The sequence below is a fragment of the Dendropsophus ebraccatus genome, chromosome 1, assembly GCF_027789765.1.
Source record: "Dendropsophus ebraccatus isolate aDenEbr1 chromosome 1, aDenEbr1.pat, whole genome shotgun sequence".
In the NCBI taxonomy this organism is placed as follows: Eukaryota; Metazoa; Chordata; class Amphibia; order Anura; family Hylidae; genus Dendropsophus; species Dendropsophus ebraccatus.
In genome coordinates, this window is record NC_091454.1 from 56169214 (window position 1) to 56190178 (window position 20965).

Here is a 20965-nt window from a genome sequence, read left to right on the forward strand (position 1 = left end):
TTTTCTGTGCCGGGCTTAAAAATGTCCCTGCAGCGCCGACACTTTGCTGATTTATGTAGAGGCACACTGCCTCTACATAAGGAAACCTACGCCGGCTTGAGGCTGGCATAGGTTTCCTTATCATTTTTCAGTGAGAAAAATGATAAATTGAGCGGACCCAGAGTCTGTGCCCCCCCTTCGTCCCCCCCCTGCCACCACGGGTGGAAACTGCCCTTGTGAATAAATTTATTTGCAAACGTCCACTTTGCGAATACATTTTCACATATCTGGGCATTTTCCGCCAAAAAATAGAACTTTTTTGGTTAATTAATCTCCCCCCCTATAAGTGTTATTAAACATGGATGTACAAGCCATACAAAAAGCCAAAAGATTACCTACATCAAGATACACTATGTTAAACAGCTGCATTTAAAGCGACTCTGTCGCATTTAAGGGTATCATACATACTAGACTGTTCCATTGAAATTGGGTTTGGCATATGTTTGGCAAGTTAAACTTCAACATGCCTGATCCTTTGCACTGATAGATAAGTTGCTGCCAGAATGTTTGGCAGTGGTTCCCCCCCCCCCCCATCTCCCCAATGACAACACGTTATAATCCGAGGTCTGCATTTACACATATAAATCTAGGATGGAAAAATAAATAAATAAAACTCTACTACTCTTAATCATAGCAACAACTTTTCCATTCACTCTTACAGAGCTAGCTTACAGTGTGATTGATCTGATGAATAAGTTATACACATGCACTTCCCGTGACCCACTTGTGGCTGTGTCCCTAGAATAACACACTATATTATAGTGCTCTAAAATGAATGCACAACTGCACTCAAGCAGACGCCATCCAGACTCAATATAGACAGTGCTGATGTATCTTTAACAATATGCCACCCATGTCTAATAGGTGGGCAGGAAGACTGAGAACCTCTACAAGTTAGAAGAACATGGCCACAGAAGTGGGAATGGTGTACCAGCTGTCAATGCAGCCACACAGGAAAAAAACAGGGTGCAAAGTCAGCAGCAGACAAATAGAAAACAGTTCCGTGATGTAACGATAATGCCATCATCTGTGGAGAGCAAACACTTTTACCCTGATAAATTACAAGTTAGGGCCGGTTCACACTGAGCAAACACGGCGCAATTGCTTTGAGCGAATGGGAGAGTGCGCGCCTGTCCGCTGCTGCCACTCTCCGCTCAAAGAATGAACATGTTTATTCTTTGAGCGGAGAGGAGAGGGAGCGGACAGGCGTGCGCTCTCCCATTCGCTCAAAGCAGCACACTGAGCACGGCGGGATTCCGCGGCGGAGAGCTTCGCCGCGGAATTGCGCCGTGTTTGCTCAGTGTGAACCGGCCCTTATAGTGAATCTTGTTCAGCGTGACAAATTTCATTCAATAAAAAGTGTGCACATATTTCTCCCTGTGTGCAATGGAGTCCATGTACACTGCTACCTATGGAGCACATGCTTACTAAGCCTTAAAAGGGTACCCATTGTCATACAGGCATGTCAAAATGTTGATCGGTCTACACCCATACCAATCAGGAGAATGAGCGGGAGAAGACGCATGGCAGAGTGGTCCACTCCCGCTCTGTGTTACATAAAAAAGGGTTGGGCTTATAATGGAGCTCTATGGAGGCAGACTTTTATTTATTTTTATTTATTTTTTTTACACAGAGCGGGGAGTGGACACTGCAGTGTGGTCCTCTCTCAACTCGTTCTCCTGATCGGTATAAGTCTGAACACTCAGACCTGGACCTATCAAAACTTTTGTCATTTCTCTATGACCTGTCAAAAGTTTTTCCAAACAACTGTGACACTTTAAATAATTATTTTGTAAAAATTTCCAAATTTATCCACAATCTAAAAACTCACAAGTACTACAACACTTATTCAAACCAAATGGGTTACACTGGAACCCATGAAATCAGTGTAACTGGTATTTAAATGTCACTTTTCAGAAATCAATAGTATTCAATAATCAATAATCAAAGTATCAATAGTACAAGCGATTTTAAGAAAATCTGTTTCCTTCTGTACTCAATAAACGGTTTTGTAGCCCCCTCCCTCACTTCAGAACGAGCAGGATTTCTGTGTCCATTATGCACTATGAAATCTTTTATTCTTGACTAAAAAGCAAAATTTCACATGCCATACAAGGTTTGCCAACAAACCAAACCAATAAGTAGCACTTCCTGGCCAAAAAAAGAACTGGGTTGGCTAGCACAACTTAAAAAACAAAACTAAAAAAAAAAAATAGATAATTCTTGAGAATCTATGAGGAAGTGACATATGTAGCAAAGAAGCAGAGCGAGGAGAAGGAACTTACCTCTCCAAAACCCCCTTTCCCGAGTACCCTGTACTGACGAAATGTGTTCTTTGTGACCGGCTCCCTGGGAGACAGCAACCAATGGTTAGTATTATAAAAAAAAAAAAAAAAACTTTTATAACATATGTATACACCATTTACAGTTTATGTCTATTTACATAAAAATTATGGGGGAGATTTATCAAACTGGCGTAAAGTAGAACTGGCTCAGTTGCCCCTAGCAACCAATCAGATTCCACTTTTTATTCCTCACAGATTCTTTGGAAAATAAAAGGTGGAATCTGACTGGTTGCTATTATATATACACACATTATATATATATATATATATATATATATATATATATATATATATATATACACATACATATATACACACACACACACACACACACACAACTACTCAACAAGACAACATAATAGAGATACTGCTACAGAATATAATTAGATCTCACCCAGTCCAAAAAAACTGGAGAAATCGAAGGAGGGTTCAAGCATGAGGAAGGTTTATAAAAAAGAAAAAAAAACAGAAAAAAAAGCTATTCAGGACAAATATATAAACATGCAACAAAAATAAAGTAAGTATGCTAAACCATAATATTTTGGTAATTCAGTAACTTGCCCTATATATGTGTCTTTACACATACCGTATCACAGCAGATTTCACAGCGAAATATGCTGCGATACTCTACTGTTAGCCACGGCCTACTTAAGTCAGCAGATGCCAGACTAACAAGCGAATACATTACCTGTCTACGCTCCAGCTTGATTCTCTGGCTCAATAGACCGTACTAGTACAGTGATATCCCCTGTGATACAGTACGTGTGGAGGCACCTTATATCTGTAGTGTGATGCCTTCAGTACTCACCTCTCCAGCCATTTCCACTGCAAAAAACGGTTATAATACTGGCTGTCCAGGTAGTCTGAAAATGGAGCCATACTAAGGAAGTCATGGACGAGTCTGAAAGAAATGACATGTTAGAATCGTAGAAAGACGTCACGCTTCATCTTCACATGACCAATGACATGTTTGCGTGTAACCTGATTACATGTTTGCGTGTAATTTGATTTCATGCATCTATAAATCTTTCATGCTGTGATATAAATCACATTATGCTGGAATTATGTACAAGGTCATAGCTTACTTAGAACAGTCTTTAAAAAGTTCTTTGCAGGGATTGTGTTCTAAGCTCTCCTTGCATCTGCTGACCAGCTGCTCAGGGACCTCTGTGATATAGTCTTCACTCTGAAAGAACAGAGACATAGTTATCATCAGCCAATATGGTGGGTACCAAAATTGGATGTGCCTATGCTACATAAGCATCATTTACTAGGAAGTCCTGGAAAACATGGATTTTGAAGGGATATTTCATAAAAAATCTGTCACAGGCTGCCAAGTTAATTCACTACTTCTCATAATCTTTCCATACACACAGTACTGTGCAAAGATTATTAACGGGTGTGGAAATAATTTAGCCAAGTTAGATGCGTTCCATCAGGAAGGTGTCTAGTGTTGGCTCCAACTTTTCATTCAGCAGCAGGATAATGACCCCAAACATGCAGCCTGTCATTAAAGGACAACTCCAGTGTTCGAACAAAAAAAAAAAAAAAGACAAACAAGCACACATTTTATACTCACCATGCCTCTTAAGATGTCAGCGTGCATGCGCACCAGCAGCATTTTCATTGGCTGAATTGCGTCACATGGCTTCCAGTCAGGGCTAAGTAAACTGGAAAACATATGACGTGATCCAGGCAATGAAAAGGCTGCTGAGGCGCAAGTGCACCAGGGGCCTTTTCTCTCCCATTCATTTGTACCAGACGACACCAATGACCACATTGGCACAAAATGGCGGCAGAAGAGGACATGGTTGACACATCATTTGAGATGTATGCTTTCTTTTACTTCCGGGAAGGGGGGGAGGGTCAGGGAACGGGGCCAGATAGGTAATTAACATACATAACAAAGTTATATCACTTTGTAATGTGTATTAATAATGAAAAAGAAAGTTAAAAAACAGAGTTGTCCTTAAAGAACTATCTTATGTAAAAAGAAAAAACAGGGAGCCCTGGATGTAAATATATGACCCCCACAGGACACTGATCCTTACATCATGGAGTTCCAAACTGGAAGATTCCCTCCACCACAGGAAAGATCTACCTAAATAAGTTGAGAGTGACTTCCACATGGATGAATGAGCCCAGAGAAAGCCACAAAAACATTTCTAACCTGAAACACCAACATTCATCCATTTGATGAAGCATAAAATGTGACTCAATCGGAGAAATCAGCCCTTTGTCCAACTCCAATACTGCCGGTAAAAATGAAGGCTCTTATTCCAAATGCAGCTTTATTGGCAGAGGTGCTGTGACCATTCATCTGCTTCGGAGACCCATACACAGTAGGGTTCACTGAACGGTTGGCACACGACTGGTAGTCTTCTGGTTCATTCTGACAGTGAGCTGCTCCACTGTATCATGTCAGTCTTCCCTCACGTACCTCGGTAGGCAGTGGTCACCCCTCACACCAAAGGCTAGAGGTACGCCCTAATTTCCACATTGTGGCAAAGGTGCGGTTTGTCCACTCATGATCCACTTACACCACAGCAGCACCTAAACTGTTCACAAACTGCATTACCAGAAATACCGCCAACCCGAAAGCGAATAATCATCATCTTTTTTTTGCAACACTAATAAATTGCCCCTTTTACCTATGACAGCAATGAGGGATATGTGTACAGACCGTTTATCACACCTTATATACCGATCAAGCCAGTGCATGACACAAAGCAACTTGCTGCCAATGTCAAAAGTATGAAGTGGTCAAAATAATGTGGCTTGACTGTATATATAATAAAAAATATATATAAATAGATTTTTTTTTTTTTTGGTAGGGCAGAAAAAAGTGGATCTTTAGTTTGGGAGATCTATGGTCAATGGAGTCTTACAAATTTCGGCTTACTGAATAAATATATGAAATATGGATGACTTGTAAAACAATAAAACAAATATTTACAAGCAGTATACAAAGAGGTTTAGCCTGGACGCTCAACAAAATAAGCAGTGGCTGTTTACACAGCGGCCCTGCTCATCCTCATCTAATCGGACACAAACATTATGCAACAAAGGATGGCCAAGCAGAACATTGCTGCAGTAACCACCCAGCCACCTACTCCTGCCATACCAGGTCAAAAATCAAAAATCCCAACCCTGTTATTAAAGTACCTCCACCCACTATATTATGTATGGCATATCTCATATATAAATATTAAATAATTGTTGACGGTGGAAAAAAAAATATTTTTTGCATCTCAGCATTTTGGTGCTACGCCTCATTAAGGAGCTCCCGGACCCCGACGGCTATCATCTTCTCCCAGGTTCCGAGCACGTCATGACTCAAGTTCAACATCACAGACGGGTGAGATTTAGCCTGCTCAGCCAATCAGTGACTGCAGCCCCAGCCACTGACTGGGTGAGCACGGCAACTGTCAGCTGGAATGTGACATAGCCGGCAGAGAGCTCAGAAGACAGCTGGTGGGATCCAGGAGACTAGGAAAGGTGACTAACTTATTTTTTATTTTCCCGCCACCTCCTGCTCATAATGATTTTTTACTCCACCCCCAGACTTCTCCTTTAAGTTTTTTACACGGTCATATGAAGCTCAACTGCTTGTAGTACAGTACATTGAGAAAGATGTGGTTCCATCAAACAGACACTTATGCTGCAGACAGATGATAAGTGTCTGTTTGATGAAACCCCATCTTTTCCAATCAGATCTTAGTTACCTTTAATATCTCCAGAATATGTGATAAATGTCTGTCCTGGTATAGTCGCCTTAATTTTTTCTTTACCTTTTTTTTTTTAATTTACAGGAGATATTTTGCTCCTCCCTTCCAGTGTAATCTGGTAAATACCTACGAGCTAGTGCTGTACTTAAGCAGGTGTTGTTTTTTTAGGGTATACAGTAACTAAGCATATTCTGAAAAAGCAATATAGTTTGACCCTGTAAATGATGACTTTTCCCTTATGTTTTCTTCCACTTTTCCCACCAACAGAGTTGTACGAGTGCCTATTTACCTTTCATTTTACCATATAAAGTATTACAACACAAAAAAACTAAATTGTATGAAAATGAAAAACACAATTCTTTTCTTCTCTGTTCACGGAAATATTAACTTTGTTCTGTGATTCAGTGCAATTAAAATTATACTACATTTTAATACTTCATATTTCATTACCTTCAAAAATAGTTAAAAAATAAATTTTTTAAAATGATCTATCTACAAAACCATGATCCACAGCACACCAGCTTGAAGTGTATAAGGTACAGTTCATTCCATAAGGTGCAGGATACAAACAAGATGCAATGTTTCGATTCTCTTACAGAATCATTATCAAGCATGCATGCTTGATAATGATTCTGTGAGAATCGGAACGTTGAATCTCGTTTGTATCCTTTAACATGTCAGAAGTTTTGATCAGTCGGGGTCTGAGTGTACAGTAATGAGCAGAACCAGTGGGAAGACGAGCACATTGCCGTGCATTCCTCTCCCCGCTCTCTATGTCTGCGTGAGCGTGGCAGCTCCATAGACTTTAAGTGGCCATCCAGCTCATGTGACGCAGAGCGAGGAGAGAATGCAGACTTTCCAGGACTTCTCCCGATTGGACGTGGTGTCAAAACTCAAAACGCATTTGACATTTTTTATACTGTAGATATTAGATTTTATTTTACATTGGTAAAACTGACAGCATAAAATCTGCACCATCAAATCCTGAGCAGATTAAGTGTGAATGATCGTGCAAAAAATTGTTATATCTTTCTAATTTAAGCGATAATCTTTCCGTGTGTATGCAGGCAACGATCAAACAAATAACGAAAGTTTGTTTATATGTCGATCGCATCTTTTGAGCTGACCATAAAATTGTTAAGCATTTGCTAATCGTTCCCAAATCTTTCAGTGTATGTACCTATCATTCATTCGTAATCACAAATGTTTGTATACAAACAATCATAATTATGATCGCAATTGCAATCGTATCTTAAGACTATTGTTACGTGTATTATGGTAAATGAGTTCAGGTCATTCCCAAAAGCTCTTGTTTGCAATCGTTTATCGGTGGGAAAAAACTTGCATTGTCTAATAGGACCCCAAGTGTTTTTACTCTTTGTAGACATGGAGTTACATACAGATATGGCCAGCTCGTAGTCAAGTCTGTTTTGATTACAGGATTGCTAAGGATTCATACATTGGTGCAAAATCCTAGCTGTGCTAAAGACTAGATCTACACAGGAATTCAGCCCCTGGAGCTAAACAAGAATGTTTTCTTTCTTCACAGAAAACTGATCTTAAAAATGGTGAAGAATTGATTCACAAAGCCTATTAAAGTTGATGAGTCAGCTTTGTCTACATAAAACCACAAGAGCCCTTTGGCTATAAAACTGTCAGGTTTTTAGAGATTCTGAGTCAAAGGGAAAACTTGTCATTTAGGACTCTAGATGTCATCTTGTCTACCTTTCCCAGAGTTTTATTACCAGTCGAAAAGATTTTTTAATAACCTGACAACTTAATAACTCAAGGACTTACTCGAGATTTACGGTCAAGTCTTTGATTTTAGGGGTAAATAATATGGCACAGATAAAGATCATCTACATGCCAGTAAACTCAGAAAACCACAAGCTTTCTGCTCTTCAAGGAATTCCTTGCACGTTACTCAACTAAAACACTTGCTATACCTGTTACTCCTGTTTGATTTACCAGCAAGTTTGTTTATATATAGAGTTCCTATATAAGGGCTAAGTGCGAAATGACAAGAGTATCAACAAAAAGCATGGAAATATTTATAAACTTAGGAGGTTTCTACAACATATTGCACTGGTAACCAGAAAAAAATGGATGTGGTTTTTACATTGTGTATTTCTAACCTTATATAGTTACTGTTGTTTTAAACAACTTTTCTCCACCTGATAGCTTTTGTGATTCCAAATGGCTCCTTACTCTAGAATAAAATAAAATCTGGAAAGATTAAAAACTAGGCGTCTCACTTCTCTGCAATCTGCTGTCCACTGCATGTTGTCAGAGAAAATCTTTCTCTAGTAACGGCTAAATCAGAACAAATTATAGGAGATGGGGCAGGCTTTACCATGTGCTATAATGCTCCTGCAAAAAGAGTGAGTGTAAGAAAGCCTGGGCTGTGTAACTGCAGACTAATACAGTTTGCCTGCTGAAGATGATCCACACTGTTATCAAAGGTGGTAAATCATGGCTTCCTTTTCATCTCTGACCACCCATAAAGCTCAGGAAAGCTGTTCCTCTACCAGTGTACTCACTGCTGTATGTCCACCGTGCTGCAATGTTATTTTCCCCTCCCTCCTCCCAATAGTTTGACAGCAGCAACTCAGCAGTTAGAGTAACCTTTTACTTCCTTTTCTTCCATTTCTTTTCTCTTCACTCAGTACACAGTACTTAGCAAACCCAGTGCATCAGTAAGCCATTCTTTCTCCATTGCCATCTAGTACTGTACTGTTTAAATCATCAGCTCAGCACTGTGCAAGTTAAGGGGTCTCTCATGGGCTCAGTAAACAGCTGAGAGAGCACTAAAGTCACCTTGTCACCACGATTTAGGGTTATTGTACCGAAACTGTGCAGGTTTATAAAAAATCTTTTGAAACGACAGGTATACTTTACGTAGCTAGATGGACAGACGTAAAATCCACAGAAGCACTGATGATAAGGCATTCTACAATAAAAAAGGGAAAAAAAACAAGGCTCCTAACTATGCAGTGTGAATGTGATTTTGTAACTTCCTGTTCACTTGCAGTCTGCATGTAGCTGCTGTATTCAGCAAGGCCAGTCATAACAGTAGGTTTTAATAAAGCCTCAGTCTAAGAACCATATAGCATCAGTACCATGTAAAACACATCAGCAAGCATCTCATTCTGTCTTCCCACAGTAAAGCAATAAAGAGATACCTAGAAGACCATATATTGTAATGCAGATATTTCATTTAATCAGCAGACATGTCATTTGAGAATGCAGCTTAGGAGATAATATAAACATGTACTAAAAGGCAATGACTTCCTTGCATGCAGCTCCTATGTGTGCCAGGCCAATCTGTACAGCGCAGCTATCCTCCCTAGGATAATAATCAGGCGTGAGCTCTCCTGAGGACTTGCTATACCTCAGTTATGGGCGAACTGTGTTATATGAGCACATCTATGTTTATTATTGTGTGTACATGCATCTATGCATGGAGTTTTCTTTATTTGCCAGGTAGGTCACTATATGACATGTGAGAGTAGTCGAACGTTCATCGAAGTGCAATAATATGATTTTATTTTTCCGTCCCCCAAAAGGCTAATAAAAATGTGCAACAGTCACACAACTGTGATAATTACACATGACTGTTTCAGTCCCCGATTATATCACTGAAACAGAGATGTCCACTTGGATGGTGGTTTCCTCTACACATAGCGGACAGTGGTTGTTCCCCACATAGGTGTGGGACCCGCATTTATCAGAAAGTATATCCTGTGGATATACCATAAATGCCACAGAGGGAATACCCCTTTAATGTTTTATTCTTGAACACTGAATCAGATTTGTGTGAATCAGGAAGCAAATTACGAGTCCCTTGAAAAGAGAATAAAAATCTACAGGGGGAGTATAGCTCAGCAAAATTTTTCTTCCGTTGTATAACAAACTTAGTAAAACATTCTTGCCTGTAAAGTTTTTCTTGTCACTTTAACATACTTTTAAAGCATACGTGAACACGCACTGAAAACAGCTAAACTAGATTTACACTAGAGCACAGCAGGCTGTTGTGATACTACTACTCCAACCATACATACATCAGAAAAAGGGAAGGAAATCCAGAATCGTGTGGTCACGGCATACAGCCACTGCCTACTCTGCACCTGAACGGGAGGGAGCTGCAAGATTTGGTTTCTTTTTCTTTGCATTGATAAGTGTGCTGTGATTTCCGGCAGCCCCCACTGCAATCTAACACTTATCTTCTATTCTGTGGATACAGGATAAGTTATTTTTAATTCGGAATACCCCTTAAAGGCTTTATGGGGATTATTGCCATGTATAAAAGGCACAACGACAAACAAGAAAAGACTGGTTTTATCTGACTGCAGCTTTTCTAGGTGACTAAAATCGCTGTTTGTCAGCAGCACATCTCCTCTCATAAACAGGACTAGCTGCCGCCCGTAATGGAAGCAAACAGCTGTCTGACTGATCCACCGATTGTCCATACGGCCAAGTAAATAATATTTTTAAAGGGGTTGTCCACTTTCTGGTTAATGCTAAATCTAAAAGTTATTAAACTTACAAAAGTGCTGTCTTCAGTATTTCTACGCCGTTCTGTTTTCTCAACAATGCTGTTTCATTGACACTATACGGGTTTCCTGCTCTGCCTGATAGTTGGAAATGCAGCCTTGCACAGCATGTGATGTGCTGCGCCATCAGACCGCCTAGCTCTCGATGCGCACATTCAATCCCATCATCCCTAGTGCAGCTGTTAACCAGCACCTGCACAGTGAAGGCCTATCCTGCATCATCATTTTCTTTACTCTGAACAGTCACATAAGCAGGGCTCTGTAGTGAATCGAGTGTTGGATATAGACACTTAGGCAGAGGCTGATGGACAGGACCCAGCTCTTCTACCTATGGTGTGCACATCTGACGCTTGGTCCACTACAGAGCCCCACTATCTGTGACTGTTCAGAGCAAAGATGACGGACTGACTGACAAACTAGTTGATCAGTGCTGGTATTGGGTATCTATGTATATACCCTTGAATAGGGAAGCATATGCATGATTCAGAATTTAGAATCAGCAACCCCATTACCTGGTATCCTATACAGAAGACTGCAATCTTGCCATTATGATCAAGCACTGTAAAGTTTTATCAAATCCCCCACCAAGTGCTGAATTCAATACATCTAGCAAAGGATTCCCAACTTGAGATAGAAGACCAGGCAATTCCCAATACTAATACTGCTAGAAATGCTCTAGATAACTGGTAACCAGAAGGTAATTCACTGCCAGGACCCGGCAGAAGGATGATTGTCCTCTCATAATAGGGCACAGGTGATCAATACCGGCAATCTATAGCCATACCGCATCCAATATGAACGCAGTGTTGAATAACTGAATGGCGTCCAAGTGCAAAAAAATAATTTGTGGCAACGCGTTTCTGCCCTCTAATCTGAGAGGGCCTTTCTCAAGCTCTCTAGATAACTGGTGTGTCACCATTCCTGATATACTACACGTCACTATATCAGATTACTTACCGTGCTAGTGAGATACTTCTCAATCAGCCTCTGTCCACACTCTTTACGATTCTCATCGGGGGACACCTCATACTCAACCTATAGAGAAATACAATGTGTTCTAGCAGGTATATGCAGCTTTTATGCTTTAATGTATCCTGTTCACCCCAAAATCTTACCACAGCATCCAAAAAGCGGACGCAACGCAGCAGCTCAGGCCGAGTCTCACAGAACTGGCGAAAGAGGAGACGTCCAATAGGTTGACGGTCGCAAAGACTGTGATAGTCGCGTTCTACTGGGCACAAAAGAAAACATCAGATAATACATCTGTGCTGCTATGATGACTTACAAGATATCCTGCTCCCCACACTTACCGCAAAAGTGCTTATTATCAGGCAGCTAGAGAATAATGCCACTAAGCCAAATGCACAAAGTGTGGGCAGAACCAAAAGGGCAGTGAGACTGTCTACACAAACAGATGGAACAGTGACATTTCTTAAATGGCAGCCGGCACACAAATCATTGGATAGTTACTATACAGCCAACATGACAAAAGAAATGGGCACCCCTGCTACTATTTATCCTGTGCTCTAATATATCTTAGGCCAGTTGCAGATCTCTGTTGAGATGTACATGTATAATATATAATTATTTTTTTGTAAAATGACAGACACCAGAATGGGTCCCACTATTTGTCAGGGGGCTCCATGAAGCACACATGGTATCTTTTGACAGATCTGGCACTGTGGTTATCAAAGGAAGATGCTTCAATACGGTCCAATCATCACTTTGGAGCATCTTCCCTTGACAACCACTCAATGGAGTTGGATCCCTCTCTGCTGGCCCCTTGCATACACTTCTTGATGCGGTCCCAGACTATACATACATTCTCTGTGGATCTGGCATTGCAGTCATTTTTAATTTTCTGCCTTTATGATAGAACTGAAAACCAGAAATACATATTTAAGCTCAGTCTACAATGAAAACTAAGTTGAAGACTACACTCCCTGGCGCCTTTTCTGTCTCTTTGCAGGACATGGTGTCTATTGTAAGTCTATAGGAAACATGGGCACATCTCTTGCAGCAAGAACACAGCAAGCTGAGAAGAGAAGTGCTTAGCGAAGAACTTCTCTTGGCTCTATCTAATGGTCAGAAGGAACATGAACACCCCAACCGATGAAACTCACATATCTCTAGCACAGGGGTAGGGAACCATGGCTCTCCAGCTGTTCAGGCATGATGGAATTAGTAGTTTTGCCACAGCTGGACAGCCAAGGTTCCCTAGCTTTGCTCTAGGAGATGTCAAAGTTTTTTTTTTTTTAAGGGACAGGAACAATTTAAGCACCTTCTCAAATGGCCTTAATTGAATATATCCTATTGTTTTGTGTCTACCGTTCATATGTGTCTCTATAGTAACAGACTACAAATAACCCCCTATGTAGTCTGATCTTGCAAACTTACAACTTAGATTTGGCAGGTCGGCAAAAGAACATATGGATGGCGATATGACTACAGCATCAGAGTAGAGAATATCAGTTTTGTTACTATGAAGATTTAAAAGAGCTGTAGACATACAACCAAATATGTCAATCTGTCATCTGAATATGCTACCCTGGGTAAGGACAATTCATAATATCATGGTGGCTCGATGGACAGCACTACTGCTGCAGCTTGCAGGGCTCATATCCCAGGATCCATATAACATGGAGTCTGCATACCCTCTTCGTGTTTGTCTTCTCTGGCAGTACATGTATCTAACAAAATCAACCTTAGGCCTACATTAGGCATAAGAGGCCACCTAGCAAAGCATTTTCACGTCCACAGTTACTTGTGAAACATGTAACATCACACATTTACACTGTTGCACAGGAAGTGGTAAGAACACCGTAGCAAGAGGAAGCGATGAAATGATGATATTAGCCAACGCTAGCTGCGTGGGAGACATACCATGAATCACATAGGGAGAGGACGTATAGGTAACAAGAGTTTGGGGCTGATCTGGTGGACTCACCAATTGTACGTCTCAACTCCTCACACTCACTAACATGGGGAAACTGCAACATCTGCCGCCATTTTTTGCTTTTTCCTTTGCGGTTCCCCCCACCACCTGTAAATAAATATAAGAAAAGTCAAATATTATTTCCCAGAACAGATTTGTAGAAAAGATAATGTGTCTAGGCAAATCCACACTCTGGTTTGAATAGCCCTTACACGCTTTTCAGGAAAATACTGTTTGCATGCAAATAAATGAAAAATGACTTCAATCTCTGCAGACATCTTAGTTTTCCTCCGGGGTACATCGACGGCACGATTTACATCAAGAATGTGTAAAACAAACTAATTACTTAAAGGGAACCTGTCACATTGAAAGTGCAATCTTTTTCGACTGGATTCACGTTAAAGAGCAGGAGAGGCTGATAAATTCAGTATAACAATTATAATACATTGATCTAAATCCTAGCTTAGGAGTCCACTGGGCGGTCCTAATCAGTGACTGACAGATGTCTGTATGAGTTCACTTATAAGGAGACTGATTAGGACCGCCCTCTGGACTCCTAAGCCAAGAATAAACAATGGCCCAGATAAATAAGTGACTAGTATACAGAATATTTTCTCAGCTCATCCTGCCTGTGAAATAATTGCATTTTTAATATGACAGGCTCCCTTTAAAGGGGTATTACACTTTAACACATCTTTAGATATATCAGATTTTCTTAAAGCAGCAGATCCCATACACATTAGTGGTGACTTAGTTTGCTAGCTCAATACTATTAGCTTGGAACAGATGATGATAAGTTATTGATATGAGTGATGTTAAGAGCCACTTAGCCTGTACACTGCACAAGGGCCCCTCTGCTTTTCCTAATGACCTCCTTAATCGTATTTCCCCAATGTCTGGAGTGGCAGCTCCAGGCCAGTCCCTGCATCCAGCTTCCTTCATGTATGTACCCTGTACATGTATGGGAATCTCATCATATCCCTACATCCAGCTTCCTTCATGTATGTGCCCTGTACATGTATGGGGATCTCATCATGTCCCTGCATCCAGCTTCCTTTATGCATGTGCCGTGTACATGTATGGTGATCTAACATAGTACCAGTGCATCCAGCTTCCTTCATGTATGTGCCCTGTACATGTATGGGGATCTCATCATGTCCCTACATTAAGCTTCCTTCATGTATGGTGATCTCATCATGTCCCTTCATCCAGCTTCCTTCATGTATGTGCCCTGTACATGTATGGTGATCTCATCATGCCCCTTCATCCAGCTTCCTTCATGTATGTGCCCTGTACATGTATGGTGATCTCATCATGTCCCTTCATCCGGCTTCCTTCATGTATGTGCCCTGTACATGTATGGTGATCTCCTCACATCCCTGCATCCAGCTTCCTTCATGTGTGTGCCCTGTACATGTATGGTGATCTCCTCACATCCCTGCATCCAGCTTCCTTCATGTATGTGCCGTGTACATGTATGGTGATCTCATCATGTCCCTGCATCCAGCTTCCTTCATGTATGTGCCGTGTACATGTATGGTGATCTCATCATGTCCCTGCATCCAGCTTCCTTCATGTATGTGCCCTGTACATGTATGGTGATCTCATCATGTCCCTGCATCCAGCTTCCTTCATGTATGTGCCCTGTACATGTATGGGGATCTCATCATGTCCCTGCATCCAGCTTCCTTCATGTATGTGCCCTGTACATGTATGGTGATCTCATCATGTCCCTGCATCCAGCTTCCTTCATGTATGTGCCCTGTACATGTATGGTGATCTCATCATTTCCCTGCATCCAGCTTCCTTCATGTATGTGCCCTGTACATGTATGGTGATCTCATCATGTCCCTGCATCCAGCTTCCTTCATGTATGTGCCGTGTACATGTATGGTGATCTCATCATGTCCATGCATCCAGCTTCCTTCATGTATGTGCCCTGTACATGTATGTGATCTCATCAGGTCCCTGAATCCAGCTTCCTTCATGTATGTGCCCTGTACATGTATGTGATCTCATCATGTCCCTGCATCCAGCTTCCTTCATGTATGTGCCCTGTACATGTATGGTGATCTCCTCACATCCCTGCATCCAGCTTCCTTCATGTATGTGCCCTGTACATGTATGGTGATCTCATCATGTCCCTGCATCCAGCTTCCTTCATGTATGTGCCGTGTACATGTATGGTGATCTCATCATGTCCCTGCATCCAGCTTCCTTCATGTATGTGCCCTGTACATGTATGTGATCTCATCAGGTCCCTGAATCCAGCTTCCTTCATGTATGTGCCCTGTACATGTATGTGATCTCATCATGTCCCTGCATCCAGCTTCCTTCATGTATGTGCCCTGTACATGTATGGTGATCTCCTCACATCCCTGCATCCAGCTTCCTTCATGTATGTGCCCTGTACATGTATGGTGATCTCATCATGTCCCTGCATCCAGCTTCCTTCATGTATGTGCCCTGTACATGTATGGTGATCTCCTCACATCCCTGCATCCAGCTTCCTTCATGTATGTGCCCTGTACATGTATGGTGATCTCACATCCCTGCATCCAGCTTCCTTCATGTGTGTGCCCTGTACATGTATGGTGATCTCATCATGTCCCTGCATCCAGCTTCCTTCATGTATGTGCCCTGTACATGTATGTGATCTCATCATGTCCCTGCATCCAGCTTCCTTCATGTATGTGCCCTGTACATGTATGGGGATCTCATCATGTCCCTGCATGCAGCTTCCTTCATGTATGTGCCCTGTACATGTATGGTGATCTCCTCACATCCCTGCATCCAGCTTCCTTCATGTATGTGCCCTGTACATGTATGGTGATCTCATCATGTCCCTGCATCCAGCTTCCTTCATGTATGTGCCGTGTACATGTATGGTGATCTCCTCACATCCCTGCATCCAGCTTCCTTCATGTATGTGCCCTGTACATGTACGGTGATCTCCTCACATCCCTGCATCCAGCTTCCTTCATGTATGTGCCCTGTACATGTATGGTGATCTCATCATGTCCCTGCATCCAGCTTCCTTCATGTATGTGCCCTGTACATGTATGGTGATCTCCTCACATCCCTGCATCCAGCTTCCTTCATGTATGTGCCCTGTACATGTATGGTGATCTCACATCCCTGCATCCAGCTTCCTTCATGTGTGTGCCCTGTACATGTATGGTGATCTCATCATGTCCCTGCATCCAGCTTCCTTCATGTATGTGCCCTGTACATGTATGTGATCTCATCATGTCCCTGCATCCAGCTTCCTTCATGTATGTGCCCTGTACATGTATGGGGATCTCATCATGTCCCTGCATGCAGCTTCCTTCATGTATGTGCCCTGTACATGTATGGTGATCTCCTCACATCCCTGCATCCAGCTTCCTTCATGTATGTGCCCTGTACATGTATGGTGATCTCATCATGTCCCTGCATCCAGCTTCCTTCATGTATGTGCCCTGTACATGTATGGTGATCTCATCATGTCCCTGCATCCAGCTTCCTTCATGTATGTGCCCTGTACATGTATGGTGATCTCATCATGTCCCTGCATCCAGCTTCCTTCATGTATGTGCCCTGTACATGTATGGTGATCTCATCATGTCCCTGCATCCAGCTTCCTTCATGTATGTGCCCTGTACATGTATGGCGATCTCGTCACATAGTACCAGTGCATCTATCAGTGCATATCCATTGCAGGCTGTGCACAGTGCTGCCTGTATAGGCTCGTACACAACTATAGGCAGAGTAGGCTACAACTGACGTGCACCTATGAAGACATATGTAACTTTTGCCCGGCTGGTGCCCGTCCCTGCCCGCCCGGTGCATGCACATACCCACCTTCCCTGGCTTTCAGCAGCACGGTGTTGGCTACTATATTTTCGAGCTCCATAGGTTGGCCTGGCCGGGGGCTCCGAGCCTCGGGCGGCCACTCACTTTCTGCCAGACTCCCAGCACCCTGCTGCCAATGACAGACCCCACCCACTGCAGCCAATCAGCGACCAGCCGCACCCCCGGACACGCCGCTGATTGGCTGAACTTTACAATCAGTATTAACTGTATTCCCGTTCACACGGCTCCGATCGCTGCTAGTAGCTGTCATCCAGCTCTTACAGCCATTGGGTGAACGGCTCGGAGTGGGCGGGTCTTGTAGTAGATCTGTGAAGCGATTGGCCGCTCAGATTGTCACTTGATGCCAGCCTTTTTTGTGGAACCCTCGGGGATTCTTTGTGCTCTATATAAATCTGGGGTGACGTCACGGGGGGCCATGTGTTGGCTGGCGGAGGCGGAGATTGGTTGGCATGCTGACAGTAGTAGTTGTATAATGCCTCATCCTGCTCCCTGGGTGGCTAGTATGGGATTAGGCTGGCACACAGCTCTGGCTCCCCTTTCTTAATAGAAGATGCCAGTGTGTGTCCACCACAGCTGGGCTGCAGAGTGCATTACATTACATTGATCCAGGCCTGGGAAGGAAATGTACTGTGCAGCCATTGTGATTAATATTAGATAGCAGAGTGAGGAGGAATGAGAGGAGCCCAGCACATTAGGCACAATGTACCTGCAGTCACAGGGTCTGCCTGTAAATAATACATGCTGCATTAGTGGTGATGGGATGAGAGCTTAATGGAGGAGAATGAGGAGAACTTCACACATGGAAAATCCTCAACCATTATACCCCGCATTATCATCAGCAACCATTATACCCCGGATTATCATCAGCAACCATTATACCCCGCATTATCATCAGCAACCATTATACCCCGGATTATCATCAGCAACCATTATACCCCGGATTATCATCAGCAACCATTATACCCCGCATTATCATCAGCAACCATTATACCCTGGATTATCATCAGCAACCATTATACCCCGGATTATCATCAGCAACCATTATACCCCGCATTATCATCAGCAACCATTATACCCCGCATTATCATCAGCAACCATTATACCCCGCATTATCATCAGCAACCATTATACCCCGGATTATCATCAGCAACCATTATACCCCGGATTATCATCAGCAACCATTATACCCCGCATTATCATCAGCAACCATTATACCCTGGATTATCATCAGCAACCATTATACCCCGGATTATCATCAGCAACCATTATACCCCGCATTATCATCAGCAACCATTATACCCCGCATTATCATCAGCAACCATTATACCCCGCATTATCATCAGCAACCATTATACCCCGGATTATCATCAGCAACCATTATACCCCAGATTATCATCAGCAACCATTGTACCCCGGATTATCATCATCAACCATTATACCCCAGATTATCATCAGCAACCATTATACCCCAGATTATCATCAGCAACCATTATACCCCGCATTATCATCAGCAACCATTATACCCCGGATTATCATCAGCAACCATTATACCCCGCATTATCATCAGCAACCATTATACCCCGGATTATCATCAGAAAACCATTATACCCCAGATTATCATCAGCAACCATTATACCCCGGATTATCATCAGCAACCATTATACCCCGCATTATCATCAGCAACCATTATACCCCGGATTATCATCAGCAACCATTATACCCCGGATTATCATCATCAACCATTATACCCCGCATTATCATCAGCAACCATTATACCCCGGATTATCATCATCAACCATTATACCCCGCATTATCATCAGCAACCATTATACCCCGCATTATCATCAGCAACCATTATACCCCGGATTATCATCAGCAACCATTATACCCCGGATTATCATCATCAACCATTGTACCCCGCATTATCATCAGCAACCATTATACCCCGGATTATCATCATCAACCATTATACCCCGCATTATCATCAGCAACCATTATACCCCGGATTATCATCATCAACCATTATACCCCGGATTATCATCAGCAACCATTACACCCCGCATTATCATCAGCAACCATTATACCCCGGATTATCATCAGCAACCATTATACCCCGCATTATCATCAGCAACCATTATACCCCGGATTATCATCAGCAACCATTATACCCCGGATTATCATCATCAACCATTATACCCCGCATTATCATCAGCAACCATTATACCCCAGATTATCATCAGCAACCATTATACCCCGGATTATCATCAGCAACCATTATACTCCGGATTATCATCAGCAACCATTATACTCCAGATGATCATCAGCAACCATTATACCCCAGATTATCATCAGCAACCATTATACCCCGCATTATCATCAGCAACCATTATACCCCGGATTATCATCAGCAACCATTATACCCCGCATTATCATCAGCAACCATTATACCCCAGATTATCATCAGCAACCATTATACCCCGCATTATCATCAGAAAACCATTATACCCCAGATTATCATCAGCAACCATTATACCCCGCATTATCATCAGCAACCATTATACTCCAGATTATCATCAGCAACCATTATACCCCAGATTATCATCAGCAACCATTATACCCCGCATTATCATCAGCAACCATTATACCCCGGATTATCATCAGCAACCATTATACCCCGGATTATCATCATCAACCATTATACCCCGCATTATCATCAGCAACCATTATACCCCAGATTATCATCAGCAACCATTATACCCCGGATTATCATCAGCAACCATTATACCCCGGATTATCATCAGCAACCATTATACTCCGGATTATCATCAGCAACCATTATACTCCAGATGATCATCAGCAACCATTATACCCCAGATTATCATCAGCAACCATTATACCCCGCATTATCATCAGCAACCATTATACCCCGGATTATCATCAGCAACCATTATACCCCGCATTATCATCAGAAAACCATTATACCCCAGATTATCATCAGCAACCATTATACCCCGCATTATCATCAGAAAACCATTATACCTCAGATTATCATCAGCAACCATTATACCCCGCATTATCATCAGCAACCATTATACCCCGGATTATCATCAGCAACCATTATACCCCGCATTATCATCAGAAAACCATTATACCCCAGATTATCATCAGCAACCATTATACCCCGCATTATCATCAGAAAACCATTATACCCCAGATTATCATCAGCAACCATTATACCCCGCATTATCATCAGCAACCATTATACCCCGGATTATCATCAGCAACCATTATACCCCGGATTATCATCAGCAAGCATTATACTCCAGATTATCATCAGCAACCATTATACCCCGCATTATCATCAGCAACCATTATACTCCAGATTATCATCAGCAACCATTATACCCCAGATTATCATCAGCAACCATTATACCCCGCATTATCATCAGCAACCATTATACCCCGGATTATCATCAGCAACCATTATACCCCGGATTATCATCATCAACC

The 20965-nt window shown here is 42.1% G+C and overlaps 1 protein-coding gene across 2 annotated transcripts in view; it reads right to left on the bottom strand.

The window, feature by feature from the left end:
• GRK6 (G protein-coupled receptor kinase 6) overlaps positions 1-17556 on the bottom strand; it is a 39200-nt gene extending 21644 nt beyond the window's left edge. The window contains exons 1-7 of one of the 2 annotated variants that reach the window (XM_069971288.1): positions 17444-17556; positions 13613-13708; positions 11781-11893; positions 11623-11700; positions 3470-3570; positions 3193-3285; positions 2325-2388 (exon numbers count right to left, since the gene is read on the bottom strand). In XM_069971288.1, coding sequence (XP_069827389.1) covers positions 2325-2388; positions 3193-3285; positions 3470-3570; positions 11623-11700; positions 11781-11893; positions 13613-13708; positions 17444-17495 — 597 coding nt within the window. In that variant the 5' untranslated portion in view covers positions 17496-17556. Of the gene's footprint in view, positions 1-2324; positions 2389-3192; positions 3286-3469; positions 3571-11622; positions 11701-11780; positions 11897-13612; positions 13709-17443 lie in introns of both variants that reach the window. The other variant, XM_069971279.1, reaches the window with a different exon arrangement.
• Between the last annotated feature and the right edge of the window lie 3409 nt (positions 17557-20965).